At 45.4% G+C, this 26475-nt stretch overlaps 1 protein-coding gene across 1 annotated transcript in view; it reads left to right on the top strand.

The window, feature by feature from the left end:
- Positions 1-919: 919 nt before the first annotated feature.
- Positions 920-26475, top strand: part of EXOC2 (exocyst complex component 2) — a 117122-nt gene continuing 91566 nt past the window's right edge. The window contains exons 1-3 of the mRNA XM_056854065.1: positions 920-1080; positions 8489-8665; positions 9354-9480. Coding sequence (XP_056710043.1) covers positions 963-1080; positions 8489-8665; positions 9354-9480 — 422 coding nt within the window. The 5' untranslated portion in view covers positions 920-962. The remainder of the gene's footprint in view (positions 1081-8488; positions 8666-9353; positions 9481-26475) is intronic.

The following is a 26475-nucleotide window of genomic DNA, read 5'->3' as shown; positions in this document are numbered from 1 at the left end:
GGGCTTGTGCCAGTACCAAATGGATTGTGCCCAGGGGCGGGGCTGGCATTTGTCAACTCCCTGAGCCCTTTCAGCATGGGAATTCCCACTTTTGCCAGCATGAACTTTAAAAAAAGGGTAAAGGTCCCCTGTGCAAGCACCGGGTCGTTCCTGACCCATGGGGTGATGTCACATCCCAACGTTTACTAGGCAGACTATGTTTGGGGTGGTTTGCCAGTGCCTTCCCCAGTCATCTTCCTTTTACCCCCAGCAAGCTGGGTACTCATTTTACCGACCTCGGAAGGATGGAAGGCTGAGTCAACCTTGAGCCGGCTACCTGAAACCAACTTCTGTCAGGATCGAACTCTCAGGTCATGAGCAGAGCTTGGACTGCAGTACTGCAGCTTACCACTCTGTGCCACAGGGCTCCTCGGCATGAACTTACACTGGCAAAAATGTAGATGCAGCCCATGGGGCTGCATGCAGCCATTCAACAGGGGTTGGGGGAGCATCCCTGTTGAGTTGCTGGCCACGGCGCAGCAAGCTGCTTAGGAGGCAGCTCAGCTGCGCTGTGGCTGTGCCATCCCCAGCTGTGCCACAGCTCCCCCCCCCCCCGTCTGGATTGCGCTGTTCATGTTCTTAAATTAGGGTTAAGTTTGATAAATATGACATATATTTCACTTTTCCAAAAATTTCTCACTAGGGCAACTGTGCTTCTAATCTAGTTTTAACTTAATTTTTTTTGGAAAAAGCAATGTCACATTTGTGTTGCTTAAGATATCTTAGAGATTGAGGATTAAATACATTTAGCAAGAGCCTTTACTGAGGCAGTAAAGTTTGCTAAATAATTTATCTTTTTAAAAAGCTAACATTTACAAATGAGTATTTTCAGTATAGTTGGTGCTGTTACTTACTGAAGTATTATGTTTTCTACAGATTCATGTTACAGAATATCTGATCTTTAATACAAGAAGAAAGCTATTATGTCTCATACACGCAAGCCCCCTCTCGTGACAGGTATTTCTCCCAATGAAGGTATTGCATGGACAAAGGTCACAATTCGAGGAGAAAATTTGGGAACAGGCACAGCGGATCTTATAGGTAAGTCAAAAAGAGTCTCAATCAGAAACAAGCTAGGAGCTAGCCAGTTTGGGAAACAATGTGCTAAAATGAAAATGAAAAGTTGATATTTTTTCCTCATGAAATTGAGGAGATGACATTGAGCCACTGAGGCCAGGACCATATGTCATCGACAGATAAAATTAAACATTAAACACCAGCTTACAACTTTGAAGTAGCACTGTGAACATTCAGTCTTGTAGAAAGTGTAAGGAAAGGGGCTGGATTTAGCCCCTCATGTCATTTGTTGGTATCCCTGAATGTGACTTTTGTCAGCAAACCCTATTACAAGAACCTTGAAGTCTCCATACTGTGAAGCTCTTGCCATAGAACCAAATCTTGCCGCAGAATCTGGGTTGCTAAAAAAGTGATGTCTAAGGACTACTTCTCATTTTGCGTTTTGGCTGCAAATGTCCTAGCACATCTTGCATCAGTTAGGAATGGGGTGCCCAAGTGTAGACTGCCATGTTCCTTGGCAGTATACATGGAAGTGGGGGATCCACTTTCTTGGGCTCTGCTTCTGGGTATTGCCCCAGAACATGTAATAATGTAAACAAGTAATAATGTAAATATAATCATGTAAACAAGTGCACACCATTCTCGACTGAAGTGAGGTGCATGTGTTTTGTATTCCATATTCTAGCATAAAATATGAAGTGAGATACAGTCTTAAACATAGAAGGTTCAGAAACATTTACAGTTTCTGGATGGTTAAAATCCCTGGGTGCTACTTGTTCAACAGGAAGGGTAAAGAATTTTTGTGCTGGGTTCTTTAAATATGCGAGACCCCTACCCCCCTGTCTCCATAAGTGTGGGGTTATTCTACTCGTGTCTCCATATTTAAGTTAAGCTGTAGCTGCTGCTGCTTTTTATTTGTAGCCCACCAACCCTAGCCTTTCTTTGAGGATTGCACAGTGCCCTTGCTTCTGATTGCTGTGGGATTTACTAACCTTGACTCGCTCTCACAGCCTTATGTATGATATCACATTGTGACATGGGCTGGGCTATATTGCTTCTTCCTTTTGCCAGCAAACATTGCTTATGTTGTGTCGCATGCTGGATGTGCAGGTCTGCAGCTAAGGTTCTTTTTAGTACTGCCTGTTATGAGTAGTTCGTTCTAAATCATTATTTCAGTTTCTTACTTTGCCAATTACTCTTAAGGTTTTGAATTTGCCCCCCCCTTCTGGATTTTACTGTGCTTCCAACACCAATAACCTGTTCAATGGGTGTGAAGAGACTTGTCTGCAGTTCTGTGAAAACTAGTAGTGCATGCAAGGATCTGAAGAATAAGCCATTACAGATATTGGAAGAGTGCAAGAACCATCTCTTGTACCTTCTTAAAACCATATAGCAGGGTAATTGTCATTAAAACTCCACAATAACTCTCCTTTAGTGTCCCTGTCCCCAGTTGGGATGCAGTCCCCCTTCCAATTTGTATCAGTGATAGCACTGCCAGTGGCATTCAACCCAATCAGAACTTGGCAGGTGGGAAGAAGGAATACCCCATCCAAGTGTCCTCTAGTTCTTTAAGGCTGAGTCCTTCAGTACTGAATACCAAGGTCTGTTGGTTTAAAGAATGCTACCTGAAAACTCCTTTACAAATTGTCTTTCTCCTACTGAGGCTCCAGCGTCTTGATTTGTGGGTTATTTCCTTCCATCATCGGGTAGGCAGGACCAATTATTTTGACTTCCTGTCTCCCCCTGGTGGGAAATAGCCTGCAAAACCTCAGTTCCGTCCTGCCTCAGAAGGGTACGCAGGTCGTAAGCACAGCTCTGTGCTTGCTCAGCTTAAGTTAGCCTTTCAGGTTTTCTACCGTAGCTCCTTATCGATTTGTGTTTTTTGTCTGTTTGTTTGTAATATCCTACTGTTTGGGTGTTCCCTCCCTCCCTCATTGCCGTCCCTCGTTTCCCTTGTGAGATTGAGTGAATAGGAGCCCCGGTGTTAATCCCGGAGATTCCTATGGCAAACACCTCAGAGGAGAGGGAGGATGGCCTCCTCTCAGTCTCGGACTACCTGCTGGTCCAGCCTACTCCGAAGAAGTCCGAGACGCCCACTCCCAATGCCCACAATGTTGGTGCCTTAGGGGGTAGGGATTTGGAAGGCTCAGCGCAGAGTGCGGATGATGCGCCTAAAAGAAAAAAAGAAAGGAGAAAAAAAAAAGGCGCGAAAAGCCGCGGCGGCTCTTAAAAAGTCGCAACGAGCTTACATGGCGTAAAAAAAAGAGAAAGCGCTGTCACAGAGCGGGGGGCATGTCGAGAGCCGGGAAAAAGGATCCCGCCTACTCGCTGCATGCCGACGGCACAGAAGGCGCAACCCCCACGGTTTTCCTGGCGGCGACTCTGGACTTCCATCTGGAATTGGTAATGTTCAGCCACTGGTCCCGGGGGCAGGTGGCCATTTTACCTCCTCCTTCCCGGCGGGCGGCCATTTTCCCTCCTCCTTCCTGATGACAGGAGTACAGGCTTCTACTGCCTTTCCAAAGGGGGGCGCCCATTTTCCCGCCACTTATTTGCCAGTGCCAGCACAACCCCCACCATCTCCTTCAATGACGGGGGGGCAATGCTCTCCCTCTGCTCCTAGGGCAGCTGCCCCGGTGCTTACCAGGGAGGAGGCAGATGAGTGGATTAATATAGCCTTGCAAAGACAGTGGCAGGCTTTTCATGCATACTTAATGAGAATTCCCCTCAGGGACCGGTTGAGTCAGCAACTTCCTCGTCTACCAGATCCCATTCCTTTGAGAGTGGGCAGGTTACAGGCCCTGGGGGAGGTCCTTCTACCAGTTCACAATGGCCTACCAAGGCAGCACTAAAATAATCTACTGATCTTAATATTGCTGGCACTAGCTCCCACACTTCCTCCCTCAATGCTGATGTGTTTGACTCCCTGGACAAGTCAGCCCCTGTGGAGGAGTCACAGAGCCGCCTATTCAGTGGGGAGGATTATCAGGCCCTCCTGGCAAAGGCTATATTAGCTTTGGACCTGAATGAAGAGGCCTCCTCTACAGAAGACTCTAATTCTAAACTGAAACAGGAAGTGCCTGAATGCTTTCCTAGAAAGCAGCCATGTCATAATTCAGTACCATTCCCAGAGTTTTTTCTCAGAGCCATTCAAGAGGAGTGGACCAGTCCTGCATCCAATAAGCAGACGCCTCAGTCCATCAAAACACTATACACCCTCGCTCCTTTTGAAAGTACCTCTTGTGGATGCACCAGTGGTGGATTTGCAGTCCCCTGGCCTTGCGCCTGAGGACGGCATGGGATCCCTGAGGGATCAATTGGATCGAAAGGCTGAGTCTTTAAGCAGAAGGGCCCACGAGAACGCAGCATTAGCTATACAGGCCAATGCTACTACATCAATATTTGCTAGAGCCTCCTTCCTTTGGGTAAAGAAGCTCATCCAGTTGATTCCTTCAGAACATCATAGAATAGTGGGAGGATTAGAAAGGGTCCAGGACGCCATCACCCTAATAGCTGATGCCTCTCTGGACTCCATGTCCTTTACAGCACGATCCATGGCATCGGTAACCTCCATAAGAAGGGCACTGTAGCTCAGAGCCTGGCCAGCAGAATTTAAGGCAAAAACAAACTTAATGGCCTACCCCATTCAGGAAGGGCGCCTGTTTAGAGAGAAATTAGATAAAATATTAGTGGAGACGAAGGATAAAAAGCAGGCCTTGCCTAAACAATTTAAAAAGGAACCATGAGTCCCTGGTTTCCAATCCTTTCGTGCCCCACGAGCAACAAACAGGTATCGTTCTGACTTCAGAAGGGGATTGTGGAACGCTTCACGACCCTTCCGTAGGGGGGGCAAGTTCACCAGACCTCAGAACCAACCGCCCCGGTCGGACAGAGGTGACAAATTCCCAAAGAATAATCCCCAGTGACTCCCATCTGTCTCCAGTGGGGGCAGAATTTCTTTTCTTCAGTGCCAGGTGGACCACCTCACAACCAGACCACTGGGTCTATCAGATCATATCCAGGGGTTACCTCCTGGAATTCACATCTCTAAAAAGGGATCACTTCTTAAGATCTCCCATGCCACACAGGGCAGAGAAACATTCCAGAACATTAAAGGCCATTCAACATCTATTGTCTATTAGGGCCATAGAACAGGTCCCTGCCCTCGAAAGGGGCCTCCATATTTTTTACAGTCCCCAAAAAGAACGGGAACTGGCGAGCCATCCTTAACTTACAATATTTAAACAGGCGGATGGCTCGAAGGCACTTTGTATGGAAACGGTGAAGTCAGTAGTGGATTCACTGCTCCCAGGCACCTTTATGATGGCAGTGGACCTGACAGAGGCGTACCTACACATACCTATACACCCTTCACACAGACGTTTCCTCAGGTTCACCTATGGACAAGACCATTTTCAATTTCGGGCCCTCCCCTTTGGGTTGACATCCAAGACCCTAGTGACAATCATTGCCACTCTCAGACAGGAGGGCGTCCAGGTACACCCGTACCTGGGCGATATCCTGATCTGTGTTCAATCAGAACACCAGTCCATACATCACACAGCAAGGGTGCTTCACGTTCTTCAGGAACATGGATTCTTATTCTTATTCAATTTTCAAAAGAGCTCTCTCATACCCTCTCAGTCAATGTTACACCTGGGGGTCAGAATAGATTCCTCTCTCAATGCCCTATCACTGCCCCAGGAACGCGTTCAGAAACTAATCAATGTCTTTTCATCCTTAGCCAGAACAAGGAAAGCCGGGGTCATGTCCCTAGCGAAGTTGCTGGGATTAATGATGGCCTGTATAGCGGTCGTTCCCTGGGCCAGATTCCACTCCAGGCCTCTGCAGTGGCTGATTTGACCGTACCAGAGGGACATCGCAAAGAAGAGGAACAGATCCATTTCCCTATCCTCAGAGACTCGGAGGAGTCTTCGATGATGGACTGATCGAAGGAACCTGGTCAGGCACACCTTCTATATACACAGGGAGCCCACACAAGTGATCACAGACACCAGTCTGGAGGGTTGGGGAGCCACCTTGGCCACCAACTCTACCCAGGGACGATGGTCCACAGAGGAGACATCGTTACATATCAACGTCCTGGAACTGAGGCCGGTACGGCTTGCCCTCCGAGCCTTCGCCCCACTCCTCAGGGGGTTGCATGTCCTGATAAGAACGGACAATATAGTAACCAAGGCTTACATAAAGGGGGGGGGGTCCTGATCCTCTGCTCTGCATCGGGAAGCGGTGCAGATTTTTACCTGGGCCCAGTCAAACCTTCAGTTTATTCGGCCAGAACATATCAAGGGAGCTCTGAATGTGCAGGCGGACCATCTAAGCCGCCAGTTGGCAGATGAAGGAGAATGGTACTTAGACCATGCGGCCTTCTCTCAGATTACAACCGTCTTCGGAGCTCCCTTAGTAGACTTGTTCGCCTCCGCAGAAAATTGCAGAGTAGAAAGGGTTTTCTCGAAGGGTTTTACCACCCGGCAGCAGAGGGCATAGACGCCCTTCTGAGTCCTTGGCCCCGGGGACTTCTGTACGCTTTCCCCCCCGCTGTCCATTCTTCCCAAGGTTCTAAGGAAGACTGGGCCGAAGTCATCTTGGTGGCCCCCTGCTGGCCACACTGGCCTTGGTTCGCGGCTCTTCGTCAGATGTCATGCCAGGAACCTTGGGCTATTCCAACCCTTTGGGGAACATTGCGCCAGGGCCACTGGTGCATTCAGATCCTCACTGGTTCTCCTTGACCGCTTGGCGCTTGAACGGCAATCTTGCCTAGTTAGGGGCTACTCAAAGGAGGTAGTGATCACCATCTTAGTGGCTTGCAGACCCTCCACTTGACTCATATACAATGCGTCGTGGAAAGCATTTGTCCGATGGGCCAGATTGAAGAAGGTGGACCCACTCCGTCCGGGCATTCAGAGGGTACTGATTTTTTCTTTACAGGAAGGTCTACAGCTTAATCTCTTAGCCTCAACCTTAGGGAGACAGATAGCAGCGATGGCCACAGTTATTCCAGAACTGGATAGGGTACCTATTTCCAGGCACCAGCACGTCATCTCCTTTTTTAAAGGGTGTCTCTCAGACTCAACCACCGGTTATACACCGTTTTCTCTCATGGAACCTCAATTTGGTCCTTAGAGCCCTCACAAAGGCTTCCTTCGAGCCAATATGTACCATAGACATGAAGTTCCTTCAGATGACTGTCCTTTTCCAGATTGCAATCATGTCTGCGCGACTGGTTTTCGAAATCAGAGCTCTGTCCATTCGTGAAGGTTTATGTACCTTCTATAAGGACAAAGTGGTTCTGATACCAGACCCTACCTTTACTCGAAAGATAAGTTCTCCCTTTCACAGGTCGCAGGAAATCAACCTACCTTCCTTTTGTCCTAAGCAATCAGGATCAAAGGAACAGGCCTGGCTTACCTTAGATTTACATAGGGCTCTACATATATACATAGACAGAACCGCTGACATCTGTCAGACTGATTATATGTTTATTGGTATCAGCAATCCCAGTAAGGGCAAAAGGTTGTCGGCAGCATCTATTAGTCATACCCTTAGACTCTGCATCATACAGGCATATAAGGCCTAGGGAGTTATAGCGCCACAGGGAATAACTGCTCACTCCCTGCGTAGCGCGGCCTCATCAGCGGCCTTCGATAGACAGGCCCCGGTTGAAGAAATTTGCAAAGCCGCTACCGGGGCATCTATTTCTACCTTCGTTAAACATTATAGGGTTAACACGTGGGCATCGGCTCAAGCGGCCTTTGGCCGTAGAGTTCTTCAGCACGTGGTGGAATAGGGTGCTCTACCCACCCAGTTGGGAGCTCTTGGAGGTCCCACAAATCAAGACGCTGGAGCCTCAGTAGGAGAATGGAGCATTGTTTACTCACCGTGAATGCTCCTTCTCTCCTGAGGCGAAGGCGTCTTGCCCACCCGGCACAGGTTAGAATTCTTAGTTAAGGCGGAAACGTTAAGGTCAAGGTTCTGGAAAATTTTTCGAGTTAGGTTCCTGAGATGACCGTTTTTCAACCAGTTCAGTCCTCCTTGGTCTTATTACTGTGGTTGTTGTCGTCAATTATGTTTACATGTTTTTTATCAAGGAGCTTCATTCCTGTTGATAGCTAGGCAAGACTGTAACTGAGGTTTTGCAGGCTATTTCCCACCAGGGGGAGACAGGAAGTCAAAATAATTGGTCCTGCCTACCCGATGATGGAAGGAAATAACCCACAAATCAAGACGCCTTCGCCTCAGGAGAGAAGGAGCATTCACGGTGAGTAAACAATGCTCCATTTGTCTGAATCCATAAAAGGAGCAGTCAAGTCATATTTGTGGACTACGAAAACTGCAGGTATTTGTGAGATGATAACACTGCTGTACATCCATTTCTGTTACTTCTGTTTTATTTGACTCTCTTAATACCCAGGCTTGACAATCTGTGGACATAATTGTATTCTGACTGCTGAATGGATGTCTGCCAGCAAAATTGTGTGTCGAGTTGGTCAAGCTAAAAATGATAAAGGTGACATAATTGTCACTACCAGGTCAGGAGGCAAAGGGACTTCAACTGTTTCCTTCAAACTTTTGAAACCTGAAAAAATAGGTATGTACCTCTTATGTTAAAAGCTATCCATTCATTTCCATGCTTTGTACATCAGGCTGCCTCAGTCACGGGGCTTTCCCAATTTTGGTCCCGTGTAGATCCATCTACATGCAAAGCACATGTGCTACTGTTGGCTCCTCCTCTGAGAATCCTCTTAAATTTAAATGCTTCCGTTCCACTAGGTTGTAGAGCTAGTTTTAAATTGACCTGTTCTCATACGATCATGAATCCTGCTGGCTCATATTTAGAAGTTAGTGCTATTTGAATTCCAAGTAATAATTGAATTTTTGTGTTCACACAGCACATTATGAAGCACCTTTGATATTCTCATACTCTACTTTTGCACTCATCTAAATACAGGATAGGGGGTGGAGAAGAATGGAATGTATGTTTTCACCAGTAATAGTTTTAAAGATGCACTATAAACCCAGGAAAGCAATTTGAGGACCATGTGTGAAAGGGGCTTCAGTCCAGATAAATGCTGTCATAGCGATATGGCTCAGCTACTTCAACAATAGAAGCAATGCAGGAGTCTTTTTGTAGTTAGTTTTGTCCTTCTGCTTCCAAACTTTTGTCTAGGCATGTATTTTGGACTTATCAAGCTTCTTCAACTTCATTACACAGGGCAGAACCTCATGAGGCTGGACAGGGCTTATTGCTATAAGGATATGTGTTCTGTTTTCTCTAGGTATCTTGGATCAGTCTGCTGTCTGGGTTGAAGAAATGAACTATTATGACATGCGCACTGACAGGAACAAAGGGTTGCCCCCTTTGTCTCTACGTCCCGCTAATCCTCTAGGCATTGAGATAGACAAGTGAGTACCAAGTAGCATTGATCCACCTCCTAAGTAGCTTTCTCTGTATGAATTCCAGAAAGGTTTCAAAATTTGGGGTGTAAAGAAAGCATGGATAGAGAATTTGACTTGGTTCATAGACGTCTATTGTTGAATTCCCAGTTCTGGCCCTCAAAAAATTAAACCCCTTCAGGTGTATGCTCTCATAAATGGAAAGTGGAATGAGTTTGCTCTCAGATGAGATGAACAAAATACCTCTAAACATGAATATTTTAGTGTGCCGGTGACAATGCATATTTGCAGAGAGAGAGATAAAAATGATAGATGGATAGATAGATGCATACATGCATATAGATTTACACACACACAGGTATATTTGTCAGGGAACTAGGGTTAGCTAATTTGGTTTGTTAGAGCCTAGTTTGCCTTGTATAATGTGTGAAATAGCCTTGAGGCAAGGATTATAAAGCAATTACAGTCCATTCAGCTATGGGTGACATGGTCCATCAGCACAGGGTGTATCTCAGAAAAGGAAAACCTGCTGTCAATAAAACATCCCTTGCAGAGGACATCTTTGCATGAAACACCACCCTTAGCTGTCTTAATAAAGTTTTAGCATATAGTTTTAGCATATAGTGTTAGCATATCAACATACTTTTTAAGAAGCTAATTTTTCCAGTGCCCATTTATCTATAGAATTGTTGTTGTATATATTATCACTGCTATCATTTATGATGTATTAAGTGATCACCTGAAACAGCTTAGAATACCAGCTAATTGAGTTATTTCAAAGAGGTAAGTAACAGATGAATGGTGGTGAATGACCTGACATTAGTTCTTCAGAGCACTGGCTTGCTTGAATGTAATGTGAATGTGTTGGTTTAGGAATCCATAGCAGTAGTGGCGTATCAAAAATATATTTTGTATCTGTAATATCCTTTTGTTTTATTGTAAAAGGTTAATAGAAAATTAGTTGATTAGAACGAGGACCATATTCATGCAGCTTTATGTTTTATTGAAATAATAGTAATGATTTTCTAACCATAAATCCTAGAGACTTTTTGTAGAGGCTCCAGTACTAGCATTACCATCAATAACTGATCTCCTTTCACAAAGTTTGTTGTCATCATAGCAAGTAAGTTCTTATGATGGGTAATGAATCACAGCAGTGCCACAAATAATAACATGCTGGCATTGTAGTCAAGTATTCTGTACATTTAGTATTAGAGTATCCACTCATCTTTAAACAGTCTCTTGATGGGCGAATCTGAATTGTGATCATTTTTATTGTACTTTAATAAATAGCAGAACAAATAATGTGTAATAGTATTTATTTATTTAGATTTATATCCTGTTCTTTATCCTGGCCGAAGCCGGGCTGAGTGGTTAACAACCAATAAACATAATACAATAACACATAATACAATATACAAATTAATTTCAAATTCCAATTTAAAACCAAGTATTTATGACAGTGAAACCAAATTGGCGCCCCTTTATCAGCCCACAGATCCATGGCGAGCCCAGGGAAAAGCTATCAGGGACCCCAACAGAGAACAACAGAGAACTCGTATAAGATGGAAAGAAGGGTAAGGGATTCCAGCTATGATGGAAATCGTTGCTGCCCTCAATCATAGGCCTGGTAAATCATCTCTGTCTTACAGGCCCTGCGGAACTGCGCCAGATCCTGCAGGGCTTTGGCCTCACTAGAGAGGGAGTTCCATCAGGCTGGGGCCAGGACCGAGACAGCCCTGGCCCTGGTTGAGGACAGCTGGACACTTTTTAGGCCAGGGACTTCCAGTAAGTTGGAATTTGCCGAGCATAGTGCTCTCTGGGGGGAGGGGCATACCAGGAGAGGCGGTCCTGCAGATACAATGATACTAGACAGTTTAGGGCTTTAAAGGTTAAAACCTTGAACTAGGGCTGTTGAAAAAAAAATTGGGTAAAATTCAGATTCGGCAAAATCCGGCCTGTTTTGATCTGGGAAATGCCGAAGTCCGAACTCCCCTGCTTCGAATCCGTGGAATTCGGCGCAAGATTTGAGTTCGGGGAAACATTTGGCCGAATAAAGCCATAAAAACTACATTCCAGCCATTCCGTGGCTGCAGGGGGAGCATTTTTGGGGGTAGAGCCCCCAAACTTTCAGCGTAGCTTCAGAGGAGCCTTCTTGCAAGAACCCCCAAGTTTTGTAAAGATGGGATCGGGGGGGGGGGAATATGGGCCCTGAAAGGGGTCCCCCCCTTAATGTGCATTTTTATTCCATTTACAGCACACATTCAAGCCATTCCGTGGCTGCAGAGGGTGCATTTTTGGGGGTAGAGCCCCCAAACTTTCAGCGTAGCTTCAGAGGAGCCTTCTTGCAAGAACCCCCAAGTTTTGTAAAGATGGGATCAGGAGGGGCCGAAATATGGGCCCCGGAAGGGGTCCCCCCCTTAAAGTGCATTTTTATTCCATTTACAGCACACATTCGAGCCATTCCGTGGCTGCAAGGGGCGCATTTTTGGGGGTAGAGCCCCCAAACTTTCAGCGTAGCTTCAGAGGAGCCTTCTTGCAAGAACCCCCAAGTTTTGTAAAGATGGGATCAGGGGGGGCGAAATATGGGGTCCCTCCCTTTTCCCTATTGGGATGAATGGGATCAGCCGATCCTATGCATCTAGAGAGTGGCAAATCCAAGGCAAAACCTCCTGTGCTAACCATTGCAATGCAAAGCAACACGCGAGTGACCATGGAAAGGAACAGAGGTGCACTAGGCTAGCTATAGGAGCAACACGTGACCTTTGGAGTGTGCAATTGAAATTTGCAAACTACAAGCCAGAGGCAATCTAGCTGTGCATTGCATGCTATTAACTCAGCAAAAAGGAAAAAAGGAGCAGGTGACTTGACCGTGCAAATGTATTATGAAAGTCAGATTTTGCAAAAACATTTTTGAGCGAGCAGCAAAACGGACCGTGCAAAAAAAACAAAACCCCAGAGTTTGTATTTTCTACCCTGCTCCTTCATCTCATGGTGGAGGGACGCTCCCCCCTTATGCAAACAACCCCACCAAACTCAAGCAAGTCTCACCAGCACCCCCCCACCTCTCCAACCAATACGGCACCGCGGTGCACCCCCCAAACGGGGGAAAAATCCAAGACGCAGGGGATCTCACGCAAGCCGCCCCTTTGCACTCAACCCCAGGCTATGGGCAAAAACAGGGAAAAACACCAAGGAGGAGGCGCGGCCTGGGTGCCGAGCGGAGAGAGACTTGCTAGCCGCCGCTCAGACTCAACTTTAAACTCTAAAACTTTAAAAGCAGTACACACACTCCCACAGAGGTAAGCAGTCACACACCTCTCGGCAGAACGGGCGAAAGCCTCCTTTGGCTTCCCCCCCCACAGAAACTGCCCCGCCCACAGACTCTGCTTCCCCCCCCCCACATACACAGAAAAAAGTATAGATTAAAGCCCCAAAAGGGGTCTTACTGTGGATGTCTTCTGTTCCATCAGGAGGGACTGGGAGGAGTGGGTAATCCAATACGATTCCATTTAAGCACGGGAGGTTTTGCCTTGGATTTGCTGCTCTCGAGATGCACACAGGATCGGCTGATCCCATTCATCCCAATAGGAAAAAGGGGGGACCCCATATTTCGGCCCCCCTGATCCCATCTTTACAAAACTTGGGGGTTCTTCCAAGAAGGCTCCTCTGAAGCTACACTGAAAGTTTGGAGGCTGTACCCCCCAAAACGCGCCCCCTGCAGCCACGGAATGGCTTGAATGTATGTTGTAAATGGAATAAAAATGCACATTAAGAGGGGGACCCCTTTCAGAGCCCATATTCCGGCCCCCCTGATCCCATCTTAACAAAACTTGGGGGTTCTTGCAAGAAGGGTCCTTTGAAGCTACGCTGAAAGTTTGGGGGCTCTACCCCAAAAAATGCGCCCCCTGCATCCACGGAAAGGAGTGAATGTGCACATGCACCCCCCCCCACGGGGATTTCTCTCTCACACAAACAGATACTCTCTCTTTCTTTCCCCGGGCCGCACAGCAGCTGGTCTCACGTGCTCAATCGCGACTGATTGGCCAGAAGAAGACCCTGCTTGGCCACCGATTGGCCGTGGGAGAATGCTGCTTACTAACTGACGGTTATGCTGCTGCGCCGAACCCTGAATTTGCCAAATTTATTCGCTGAACACCCCGAACTCGCCGAATTCGGCTCCCCGTTTTCCCGCCTTTTTTGAGTTCGGTTCCATCCAAACTAAAAATCACCAAATCGGGGGAAATTCGGCTGTTTTTCGGTTCGGGATGAACCGAATCGACAGCCCTACCTTGAACCTGATCCAGTACTCTTCCTGGAGCCAGTGCAGTTATCGGATCACTGACTGAATATGTGCTCTCAGCGGGGTCCTGGTAAGGACCCTCACCTCTGCATTCTGAACCCGCTGGAGTTTCCAGATCAGTCTCAAGGAAAGCCCTACATAGAGTGAGTTACAGTAATGTAGCCTGGAGGTGATGGTCACAGGGATCACTGTGGCTAGGTCTGGGTGGGAAAGGTAGTGCACCAGCTGCCTAGCCTGGTGGAGATGGTAAAAGGCTACCCTGGTTACAGCTGTGACCTGTGCCTCCATTGAAAAGGAGGCATCCAGGATCACACCCAGACTCTTGACAGCAGATGCAGGTGTCAGTTGCACGTCATCAAGAGCCGGGAGCTGGCGCAGCACTTCCAGTCTGCCCCGACCCATCCACAGGACTTCCATCTTCGATGGATTTAATTTCAGATCTCTCTGTTTCAACTATTTCATCTCAGCCTCCAAGCACTTGGCCGGTGCAGTATCCGGCTGGCCATCCATCAACAGGTAAAGCTGAGTGTCATCAGCATACTGGGGACAGCTCAGCCCGAAACTCCAGACTAGCTGGGCAAGCGGGTGCATTAAGATGTTAAACATAAGGGAGAGGATCGCTCCCTGTGGAACCCCACACACCAAAGGGTGCTGCAGTGATACCTTCTCTCCAAATGCTACCCTCTGTCCCCAACCATGGAGTGCAGCCATTGAAGGGCTTACCCCAGATCCCAATGTCAATGAGGCAGTGGTAACTGACTGTGTTGAATGCTGCTGAAAGATCTAATAAAATCAGCAGCATTGACCTGCCTTGAACCAGCTATCGACAGAGATCATCTGTGAGGGCGACCAGAGCTGTCTCCATCCCGAGACCAGGGCAAAAGCTGGACTGAAATGGGTCCAGAGCCGATGCGTCCTCCAGGAATGCCTGAAGCTGTTCACCACTGCTCTCTCACCTACCTTACCCAGGAATGATAGATTAGACACTGGGTGGTAGTTGGCCAGAGAAGAAGAAGAGGAGTAGTAGTTGGTTTTTATATGTCAACTTTCTCTGCCACTTAAGGAAGAATCCCCACAACAGACACCCAGTGAGGTAGGTGGGGCTGAGAGAGCTCTAAGAGAGCTGTGAGTAGCCCAAGGTCACCCAGCAAGGCTTCATGTGCAGGAGTGGGGAATCAAACCCGGTTCATTGTCCGAGATTGATGGATGACCGAGAATCTTGGGGGAGCCAGTTCTTCCAGGGTGACTGGTTCACCCTCTCTCACCCAGGAACGCTGGTTGGAAAGAGACTAAGCCTGACCGTATCTCCAACTCTTTCCCTTATACCACCTGCTCCCATGCTCTCCAATCACTGGGATCCCCGACCCCCTGCTGGCCTCCCATTTACGATCAGTATCTGACTGCCTATTAAACTGCTTAGATCCGCCACATCAACCCGCTGTGGCACTATAACTAAACCTCCCACAAAATTTAACAATATAATTAGTAGTACACTCAGTTTAAAATTACACTCGCTATAATCTCTCCCCCCCTCCCCAGAACACCCCTTCTAAATTTATATAACCTCTAGGTGGCAATTCATAGGGACACGAAACAATATTCCTAAATCCAGGCTAAAACACCTGAATACATCCAGTTTGGGGAATGACTGTAAATAAATAAATGTGGTCCCAGGCAGTGGGTGCAAAACACCTGTAGTCACAGTAAAGGGTATATTCCTTGGCCAGTTCGTAGATTGTACAGGCCCTACTTGCAAAGGGCTAAAGGAAGCTGTCACTGGGTAGCAAGGAGGCATGGTAATATAACAGGTCTTCCTGGGCTTTAATAGCCCTTTGTACAATAGCTGCCTCAAAGTCCTACCACACAGTATACACAGTCTTCCAGCCTGTCCCAAGGTTGTTCCGGAACTGTTCCAGTTGTTCCAAAGCTGTTCCAGAGCTGTTCCAAGTACCATTACTGCCGCATTCCTGCTGGATGGTTCCAGTGTGCAAGGATAAATCCAGGACTGAAGATCTCCAGACTCCAGGGTCCGAGGAGCTCCGGGCCATCCGAGGCCCACCGAGTTTGTCCCGAGGATCCCTGAGGTCTCCCGAAGCTCATTGGAAACTACCGAGAGCACTCCAGCGACCTTTGGCTCCTCTGGCGGCAGATGATTTCGACGCAGCCAGCAGCCAGCCAACGCCAAGTCAGTGACCCAGCCAAGGCCGGCATCCTCCAGGACACCCAGACAGCCCACGGTCACAGTTCCATGCGTCTGGCTGGTAGCCAGCCGAAGACCTCGGTCAGGCAGTGGAACCTCAGAGGCCAGTCCCTTACTCTCACTAGGGCCCAATCACTGGCCCAGTGGGTGCAGACCGCTCTCTGGCCATAGCTCAATCAAAATGGGGGCTAAACGCTACAGCGTGCCGAGCTCCTTCACACCACCGAGTATCTCTCTCACAGCTTCACACAGCTTCAGCTCAGTGACTAGACGAGACTCATGCCTCGACCTCCAAAGCTCCAATTATACCTTTGTAAAAATATAGTATTTTTACACTGTGTATGGAAACAGAATTAGTGCTACTTATGTTCTGTTATATTCCAACAATAACATGCCCACTGCATTTTGGCCTTATCCCTCCATGACTTAACATCCAAGCAGGCTAGTTTTATATACACACTGTTTTATTAAATATGAATGGAATGGAATGGAATGCACGTTTTTAAAAGGTAGTGAAAATCATGGGAGGTGTATTCAGTAGTATGCCTGTCCCCCTAGAGGGGAGCACAGATGCACAAACTGAAGTGTTTTATCTGTGGATGGACTGTACCCCTTCAGATTGCATCTGTGGGTTCAGTCTTTGAACAGTCTCATATTTAAAAACCAAGCTCTGTGGAGATACAGAATTTAGCATATTAGGGACTAGGCCTCTGGTTTCATAGGGTGGGGAATGACATGTGGCTGGAGGTTGTGGGTGGACCCTGCAAAAGTCAAACAAGGTACAGAGAACTTAAGGGATAGTGGAGTGTGTGTAAATACATGTACATATGTTTATATACACTTGGCAAAAGAAAAAAAATGATTTTATTTATTTAGGTAATTTTATGTGACATCAGTTCTAACTGGGGTTCACAAGGTGGCTAATAACAAATTATTTAAGAAATTCAGATATACGCACATTACAATTTTATCAAACATTGCAATATTAAATCATCATCATAGAACCCATCCACAGGATACAATAAAAGAGGACAAGGCACTCTACAGTACAGCTAGAGCACATGACTTCTGGAACAGGAAGGTCTTAAGTTTTATCTAGAAGGCCTGAAGTTGTGGTGTCGGCCTCACCTCTCAGAGGAAGGGGTTCTACAGCTTGGCGGCAGCAACTGAATAAAAGCCGAGGTTGATGAAAATAAACGTGAAGTAGGCAAATGTATGTGCACTAACTTTAGTGAAGGCTTGTTGCTTCATAATTGCATTGTGGAATGTCTACTGAAGTGGTGGCATGTTTTCAGGCGCACAGACGTAGCCAAAGGAAACCATCTGTGCCTTTCCCCAAAAAAAATCAGTATAAGGATGCAGAGGTACAAAATATACAGTAAAACCACGGTAGTACTGCTTATACAAAAACAACCCAGAGGCACATTTGAATTGAATGTAGAGTTCTAGATAAATACAGTAAGCAATTATTTGTTATATAGGGTTCCTTAAGACAAGCAGGTTTGGTTGTTTTCCTTCATTTTTAACAAGTGATGCTCTTTTACTGTGTTTTGACCCTTTAGATTTTTTCCAAGAACAAATTAGTGAGCTATGATGTAATGAGCAGCATTTATAAAAGTTTTGAAATAAATTTGAAACATCTGTTTCAAGGGTGGAGACAAAGAGCCTCCCCCCGAAGTCTCCGAGCACCACTGCCAATTTTAAATTGACTATCAGTTTGACTTTAAGACTCTACAAATGCACCTGTTCCTCAGAGACGTGCACATGAGTTCTGCCTCTTCTTTGCGTCACGTGTACCTTCTGTTTCCAGGGAAAAGCTGTAGCCCTGGCTGACATGGGTTAGGATGACCAAGACTGAGCCAGCTCAAAAAGGAAGCGGTGGTGGTGGGAAGCAAAGTAATTAGGGTTGTGGGAGGATCACAAGGCCCATTTGAAAGAGTAGTTGGGGTGGGGCTGATTTGCTCCCGGAGCCTGAGATTCTGGTCACTGTGGAAACAGTTCTGAGCCATTCTCTGCATAGTGGAAGATGCATACTCAAGTCTGATGAAGAAGATTCTTTTGATTTTTAGGGGGGCTGTCTTCGGTAAATAATAGCCAAGGGGAGTTGGGGAAGTGTGTGTGCTGTGCCAGAGGCATCTTGAAAGTTTTTACTGTGCACACAGCTGAACCCCTCAACCTGGCTTTTCAGTGGAAATGAGTCTTGCCTGTTCCACTGGGTGATCAATTGCAGTGAATCTTCTAAAATGCCCCCAGCTGCACATTTGAGCTTCTCTCAAGCTCATACTACATCTAACTAGCATTGCACACAAAGAATTGTGTGGCACCTTAAGTAGTTGGTGAATGGTTTTATTTGCATTTAGCCATAGGCCATTACAAACATATCAAGGATACCACAAATACATAATAAAATATTAGATTAATAACATACCGGATTAATAATAAATATACATAATAAAAGGATATACATAATAAAAATATACATAATAAATAATAAATAAAGGATATACATAATAAATATACATAATAAAAGGAGCCCCGTGGCGCAGAGTGTTAAGCTGCAGTACTGCAGTCAAAAGCTCTGCTCATGACCTGAGTTCGATCCCGACGGAAGTCGGTTTCAGGTAGCCGGCCCAAGGTTGACTCAGCCTTCCATCCTTCCGAGGTCGGTCAAATGAGTACCCAGCTTGCTGGGGGTAAAGGGAAGATGACTGGGGAAGGCACTGGCAAACCACCCCGCAAACAAAGTCTGCCTAGAAAACATCGGGATGTGACGTCTCCCCATGGGTCAGGAATGACCCGGTGCTTGCACAGGGGACCTTTACCTTTTACCTTTTATACATAATAAAACTTTGCTAAATCGATGCATACAAAGCAACAAAAATAATAGCTAAACATTGTGGTGGTGTCCCAATCAGCCAATGGGACCTAGCAACCATTAAAATCAACTTGGAGGATCTACTCCCTTAGCAGCCATATTGGCCCTTATTTTCTTTGCTGCCAGAGCATACAAGGCAATCCTATAAGAGACAAACCCATTTGTATCTTTTAACAAAAATACTAGTTTCTCAGCTCTACGACAGGTGTTTAAGGCCAGAAACCAACCCAGCAAGAAATTTAGCCCTGGGTTCCACATATAGAGGGCATTCAAATAAGTAGTGTTATAAGTCCTCTAGAGCAGATGTTCCACAGATGCAAAAACGTTGGTCTTTTGGAATTCGGCAATAATGCCTGGATAGTACAGCTGTTGGCATTGTTTGAAACCACAGGGATGTAAAGGCTGCTCTAAGCTTGGGGTTTGGTATATTGACTAAATAAGTAGCTCTAAGATGGTCAGTTTTGAAAAGTTTAAACCTTAAGTAGTTTATTATGCTGTACATGTCTGAATGCAAGGGCTCCTTCAAAGGAACAAGGCAGATCAGATCATGAGCTTGATGAAGTGGAATCTTGTGTCTGCCACAATGCAGCTACTCCACTGATTTAACTGAATTGCAGCCTTTGTACTGCTCTTTCTCAGGATATGAAAAGGCATTCCTTAAGGTTTCAGAATCACAGTCAATCCTAATGGTGTTTCATATGACTGGAAATTGTCTGAGCTGGTAGGTTTTTTGCTCATTTACTGTGCCATTACTCGGAAATGGTTGAAAGTAAATACAAAGTGAAATGTTCACCGTTGTTTTGCCTGTCCCCTGATTCTTAACTTTTAAAATGGTTTCTTTCTCGAAGTTCTAAGTTGCTGATCATATACTGCCACCTAATGGAATATGTGAATCCTCCTTTATGATGACAGAGATTATTTCAACAAGGTAGTCTATTTGGTTCTTTATGAAAGTACATGATGGCTATAGTGCTTAAATAGCATGGGTAGCAGCAGGTTTTAATATTATATTTTGAGTTTCTGCATTAGAAGGAAAACTATCAAGGTACAATGATATCTGGCCCAACTAACTGCAGAAATTTGGGAGTTGTGCAACCAAGTTGTAAGTATATTTCAGTAATTAAGTAGCTGTTTAACTCACCTGTTGACTTAAAAATACTCAACTTTGTCTAGATCATGCACTGATTGTATGTGCCCTGTCTGTCACCATCTGCTTCTTCCTGTTGTCACTTGGATATGGTCAGCAAGAGTGATATTCTCCCATCTAAGTGTTAAACTTGTGTTGTATCCAGATTTGTTGTTGGCTGTCTTGTATATTTTCCGGCAGCATCTTTGTCCTCTGCCCTACCACTGGGGAACGTCCTTGTTATCACCTTTGGGGTTTGACCTGTTTAGTCTGCTCCAACATCCTTTCTGCTGGTCTCCTGCATGCATGAGTAACAGAATACAGCTGGTACAAACTTTTGCTCCTAGAAGCCTGGCTGGTACCAGACGGGGGGAATGTGTATGGTGACTCTGGGTTTGTTTATGGTGGTTACCATTCAGTCTATTTACTTAAAATGGCTCCCCTAACCTGTAAAATCCTCTGGAATCTAGTTCTTGTTACTTTTTGCTGCAGATATCCAGTAGAATTGACTGGCTTGATTTTCTAAATAGATTTTGCGTAGTTGTGTACTAAAGTGACTACATCTGTGTTGTTGATAACATCAGAAGTTTTGTTTTGAGGCTACAAATTTTCCCTTTTATTAAATGAAAGCTTAAATGGCTAAACTTTGCTATATGAGTAAGTTCACTGAGCCATTTCTTCCAGAGTAGTTGCTTAAACCGAGCATTCATCTCATCCCAGTTTAGTTGTGCTTGGTGGTAGCTAAGCTTTTGGCCAGTGGTAGTGATGAACAAACTTATCTGGGGTGGGTTTGGAATTGGCTCACATTTGGGCTCAATGTCAGACCAGGGTCATATTAGCTGATCTCCTTATGTTCTGATAATTACATCAGGAACAAGATGAGTCCTGGAGGCCTCCTAATCATCTAATGAACTACTCACCCTCTTGATTATCACTTACCTTATATCAAAATTTATCTGGTAGGAAGAGCCTGTTGGGTTCTAGAATTCAGTAAGAATCGTGTCACTGCAGTTTCGTAGGATTCTGGATCCTCAGTAACAATGCATAAACCATGAAACATTACATTTCTCCAGGAGTCCTCACTACAGGGTCTAGTGAAGGCCACAGCAGAGCCCTTCTTAGAGCCTCTGCTACCTGGTTCAGGTTTTCTTTTTTTCTGGAAAAGAAAGGGCATGATAACTAGAGGTATGATGAAATGGATTGCAAGCTGAGCCCAAACTTCAAAAAGGTTTGGGGTCACCTCGTAATGAGCTCATAAATTTCAAATCAGGAATGTTGATACTTTGAGCACCACAATTCTGAATTTCATCAGCATCACTGTTTTCAATAAATGGTGGCATTGGCCTCTCTATTCCCTCCCCCAATCCACATTAGTATTTTAGTCCATGTTTTCACAAAACTGTTTATAAACCACCTCAAAAGAAGTTGTAGAGTAACTCTGTTTCAAATAACAGCCCTTCCCCTTCTTACATTCTACAAAACCAAGACAAGGGGAAGAATAAGAAGGGGGAGAGTTTAGGGATTAAATATGTAGTAAAAGAGACATTTTCAGGCACTGTTGGAAGACTCTGAATGATATAAAGGTATGGTTATCAAGGGAAAGCAGAAGGATCCAGAGGAGGGAAGAGAGAAAGAAATGAAATAGTCATAACTAAAGTTCAGGCTATCAACAGAATAGAGATTAGAAGGGGAGATAGTTAAGGTACCAAAGAGTAACTAAAGGTTTTAAAATAGAAAGCAGTAACTTACTGCACATTCCTGAGCCGCACCGGCGACCAGGACAAAAGGCCTCTGGAGGCTGGTGAAGGCCTGCACCGGTACAAGGGCCCACAGCGCTGGCATCCGGGCAGCATACGCTAGAGTTTGTGCTCCCAATGCAGGCGTGAAGGCCTAGATGCCAGTCGCTGGCTGCTGCCATGGCAGCACAGGGTCCGGATGCCGGTGGAACCTTCCTCCGGCGTCCGGACGCCTGCAAAGGCCACAGCGGCAACCCAGGAGGTGTTCCCGGGGCGTCCCAGCGTCTCAGGAGGCGTTCCTGGGGCGTCACGGCACCGGCCTGGGGGCAGGGCCGCCGTTAGGCGGCATCCTCAGCCATCACGGCCTGGGAACACCCCCCTTTTTTGTTGAGATACGCCACCTTTTAGGTGGCATATCTCCTGTTAAACCCTATGCGGGTTGCATTGATTTTTGGCATCAGGCGGAGTTTTCGGCAGGGCTGAAACCTCCTTAGGAGGCAGCTGAGGCTTGGCGGGCAACACGTGCATACGCGCCTGCCCGCGGCTCCATGTCACTTCCGGTTTACACCCAGAAGTGCTGCATTGCAAGGTGCCGTTTACCACTCAAACTCCCAGTTTGAGTGGTAAAAGGCCCCTTGCAATGCGGCACTTCTGGATGTAAACTCATCGCAAGGGGCCTTTTACTACGCAAACTGGGAGTTTGAGTGGTAAAAGACCCGTTGCGATGCGGCACTTCCGGGTGTAAAATGCATCTCAAGGGGCTGTTTACTACTCAAACTGGGAGTTCGAGTGGTAAACAGCCCCTTGCGATGTGTTTTACACCCAGAAGTGCCGCATCGCAATGGGTCTTTTACCACTGAAACTCCCAGTTTAAGTGGTAGAGGCCCCTTCCGATGTGGCACTTCTAGGTGTAAACTGGAAGTGATGTGATTGTGTCGTCGCACGCTCGCACAATCACACCTTACCTCCACCCCAAAAACCTCCCGCTGGAGGAGAGGGGGGACCTGGTAAGCCTATTTGTAGATTCACCCTTGTTTCTCAACAAGCTGTTGTTCCTTTATTTGTCTCTGAATCATTTTCTTCTGTTATGGCTTTCAGTGCCCCAGCTGCTGTCCCTAGACAGAACCAGGAACTTACTAGCTGTTGGGAGAAGTAGGTGTGTGTGATAAATGAAAAACCCGGGGCTAAAAATCAGGAGTTTCAGGTCTCAACAAATTTAAGGAAATAGCCCTACATTGTAGCTATGTGTAGTTGTTCTTTGCAACAGATGCCTTTTGCACTGCTAGTCACAAAACTTTGTCTACTGTAGGAAAGGATATTCATGACCATTTACCCTTGGTGGTAGCTAGTCAACAGAATGTTAACAAAGCCAAGGACTCTTTATTCCTTCCATTTGAAACTTATTTCATCTCTCATTAGTCCTGTCATTAATATAAATAATCACTTTGTTTTCTTCATTGTTGGATTTATCTCAGAACATGTGATTGTTTAATATGTGAATTGCAGTTATTTATCCATTGGCTGCAGTATGAAATGGTGACTTTTTGTTGTAGTAATCAAAGATCAGTTGTAATTGTAGTAATCAAAGATCAGTAGTAATAGAAATGGCTTTCATATAGTCCATTGTTACCTCAATCGCTGCGCTTTTTAATGGAGCTGAAAGTCATGCCGGGCCGGATCTCAGCTACAGTATTTGTTCACACAACAATGTGCATTGAATAATCAAGTGATAGATGCATTAGTGTGCGAATCGGCTATTAGTAAACGCTTCATACGGCAGCATGCCAAAATTGTAAAGCCAGCTCTGCTTTCATGCACTGTCAATGAAGCCTGCTAAAAAGAAAAGCATTTGAAGCTAATTTTTCTTGCTGTAACACTTTTATTTTGCTTTTATGATGAATTAGATATATAACCGTGCTTGACATTTTCCAGGGTTGTTAGCGTGGTCTCTTTGGTTACTAGCTGAAGTTTACCACACAGGTTGCTACTCTCACCACTCAAGTAAGATGGACATTCTAACCTCTCTGTTGTTACTGTTACAAGCGGCCTGTAGTGCTTGAGATAGTAAGATAGTAAGCAAGTCCATGGGAATTAATTTGACAGCAGAATGTAATAAAGACATGACATTATGTGAGTGGAGCCAATTCTCTCTCATCCAGGCAATTTGTCAACCTAGACTCTGATTATCAATCCACTTACTGCAACGCTGTTTTGTTTATATTAATGGATATTATCCAAAGCTGTTGATCTTGTTGTAGTCTCATGTTGATTACTCATAATTTCTCTTTAGTGTGCTTTTTCAGGGATACATGTCTTCCAAGCACCTATTTTGTGTGTACTACTTGTAAGTCGTCTTTACTGTGTGTTGTAGAATAAGGAACTGTGGAGTAAAACTGAATGATGTAATTTCTGTCTTCAGATTGGGGGGGGGGGTGTTGCAGAGCTCTTGATCGGCAGAATCTGGGTAGTTCCAGTAATTAGGAGGTTGTAAATGTTGTGTCTTGAACCCAATTCAGATGAGTGAGGAGGCAACGCCCAGTAAAGGATCAGGATTGTATCTTTTTAGCATGGCCACCTCACATTGGGAATCATATTTGAATTGTGGCCTACAAATATGTGCTCAATCTCTGCTTCACCCCCCACCGCCATTTTGAAGGTATTGATTATGCAGATCATTCTTGTGTAAATTGCTTTTAAGTGCATAGGTTTCTATGTACTTAATAGGATTTATGTCAGCATGGTGTAGCTGTTAAGAGCGGTGGTCTGGATCGGTGAATCTGGAGTACTGAGTTTGGATTCCCTACTCCTCCACATGAGCTGCGGAGGCTAATCTGGTGAACTGGATTGGTTTCCCCACTCCTACACACATGAAGCCAGCTGGGTGACCTTGGGCTAGTCACACTCTCTCAGCCCCACCTACCTCACAGGTTGTCTCTTGTGGGGAGGGGAAGGTAATTGTAAGCCGGTTTTATTCTTCCTTAAGTGGTAGAGAACGTTGGCATATAAAACTCTTCTTCTATTAAAACATCCGAACCTGGGCAACCAACTTGGTTGTTTTCAATGGTAACATGAATCAAGGAAACATTCCAATCTCTCACTGCTCACAAGCTCTGAACAGTCTTAAATCACACAGTGTAAGGAACTAAACTGGACCTCTAGTCCAACACTCTGCCCTAAGACAAGGCATCCTGTTCCATTATGCTATTGTTGAGCTGCTCTTAATACAAAAGTTTACAGCCCTGTCTTCTTTTACTTGTGACTTCTACAACACTGTGAGCTTACAGTGTGCTTTGGACTCTGTAGTGTATTTTTGCTCATAATAAAAGCAAGCTACTAATAATCCAGTATTTTCAAAAAGGAGGAAAATAAAGGGAAACCTAGATTTGGGGTATTGTCGAAGGCTTTCACGGTCAGAGTTCATTGGTTCTTGTGGGTTATCCGGGCTGTGTAACCGTGGTCTTGGTATTTTCTTTCCTGACGTTTCGCCAGCAGCTGTGGCAGGCATCTTCAGAGGAGTAACACTGAAGGACAGTGTCTCTCAGTGTCAAGTGTGTAGGAAGAGTAATATATAGTCAGAAAGGGGTTGGGCTGTTTCACACATTAACAGATCACTTCAGGATACAATGGTTCCATATTAACATACCACACCCTCATTAGCACGTTATCTTGATACTTACAGGACAATGATTAGCACATTACCTTTGATACTTTTTGCAGGACAATGATTCAGCACAACCCAACCCCTTTCTGACTATATATTACTCTTCCTACACACTTGACACTGAGAGACACTGTCCTTCAGTGTTACTCCTCTGAAGATGCCTGCCACAGCTGCTGGCGAAACGTCAGGAAAGAAAACACCAAGACCATGGTTACACAGCCCAGATAACCCACAAGAACTAGATTTGGGGATTGAGGATAGGTTCTGGATGCACTAAGGTTTACGTTCAATTCATACATTTTGGTTGCAACATGAGATTCACTTTTACATAATCAAGTCCTATGCTGTGCAAGCACCATGAGAGATAATCAACACTTGCTAGGCCAGTGGCCTAAGGCCAAAGCAGTCGTGTCCGCCTAATCCATTTTAAAGACAAATGCAGCTAAAATTCAACAAAAATGTTGCAAGGACCCCATCCTGATTAGGCCCATGGTGTGGCAGGAACAGGGGATCTTGTTCCCCTCCCTGCAACTTTTCAAGTGTCAAAACAGCCTGAAGCGTGCCTCTAAAATGGTGTCAGCTGTCATATATAGGACCCATGGCTGCTGTAACATCAAATTTGGCCCTAAGAAACAGGGTGCAACAAGAGCCACAATCTTAAGTATAAGTCAGTGAGGGTCTCTTTTATTGCAGATGCCTCAAACAAAGTGGAAGATTTTCTTATGGCAACAATAGTTGATAAAAAGTAAGGATTGGTTTCTATGTGAATTTTTGGAGTGATCCATTTAATAATAATAGCTAAATACTAAGTGTGGAAAGCAAGGGTGATAAATATAAAGAAATGAATTATCCACAAAATCCCTGTACTGTGAAGTTTGATTTTAATTCTTAAATTTTGCTTGGAATGCATAACAAGGGCTACTATAGTATTTATTCAATTTAATGTAGGTTTAGGACTGTGTGGCATGGAAGGGCAGCTATAGGACAGGGGCCCTTTAAGGGTCTGAGGAGTGCACTTGGTTTTGGCCTAACCCACAGCCAGGGTTTGGCTGGAAAGGCATCAGCTGGGGATACTGTGGTTATTGTGAGCAAGTTCTGCTCTG

Source organism: Euleptes europaea, chromosome 8 (genome assembly GCF_029931775.1).
Source record: "Euleptes europaea isolate rEulEur1 chromosome 8, rEulEur1.hap1, whole genome shotgun sequence".
Taxonomy (NCBI): Eukaryota; Metazoa; Chordata; class Lepidosauria; order Squamata; family Sphaerodactylidae; genus Euleptes; species Euleptes europaea.
The sequence above is the reverse complement of the archived record's forward strand: the minus strand, read 5'-3'. Positions and strand labels throughout refer to the sequence as shown.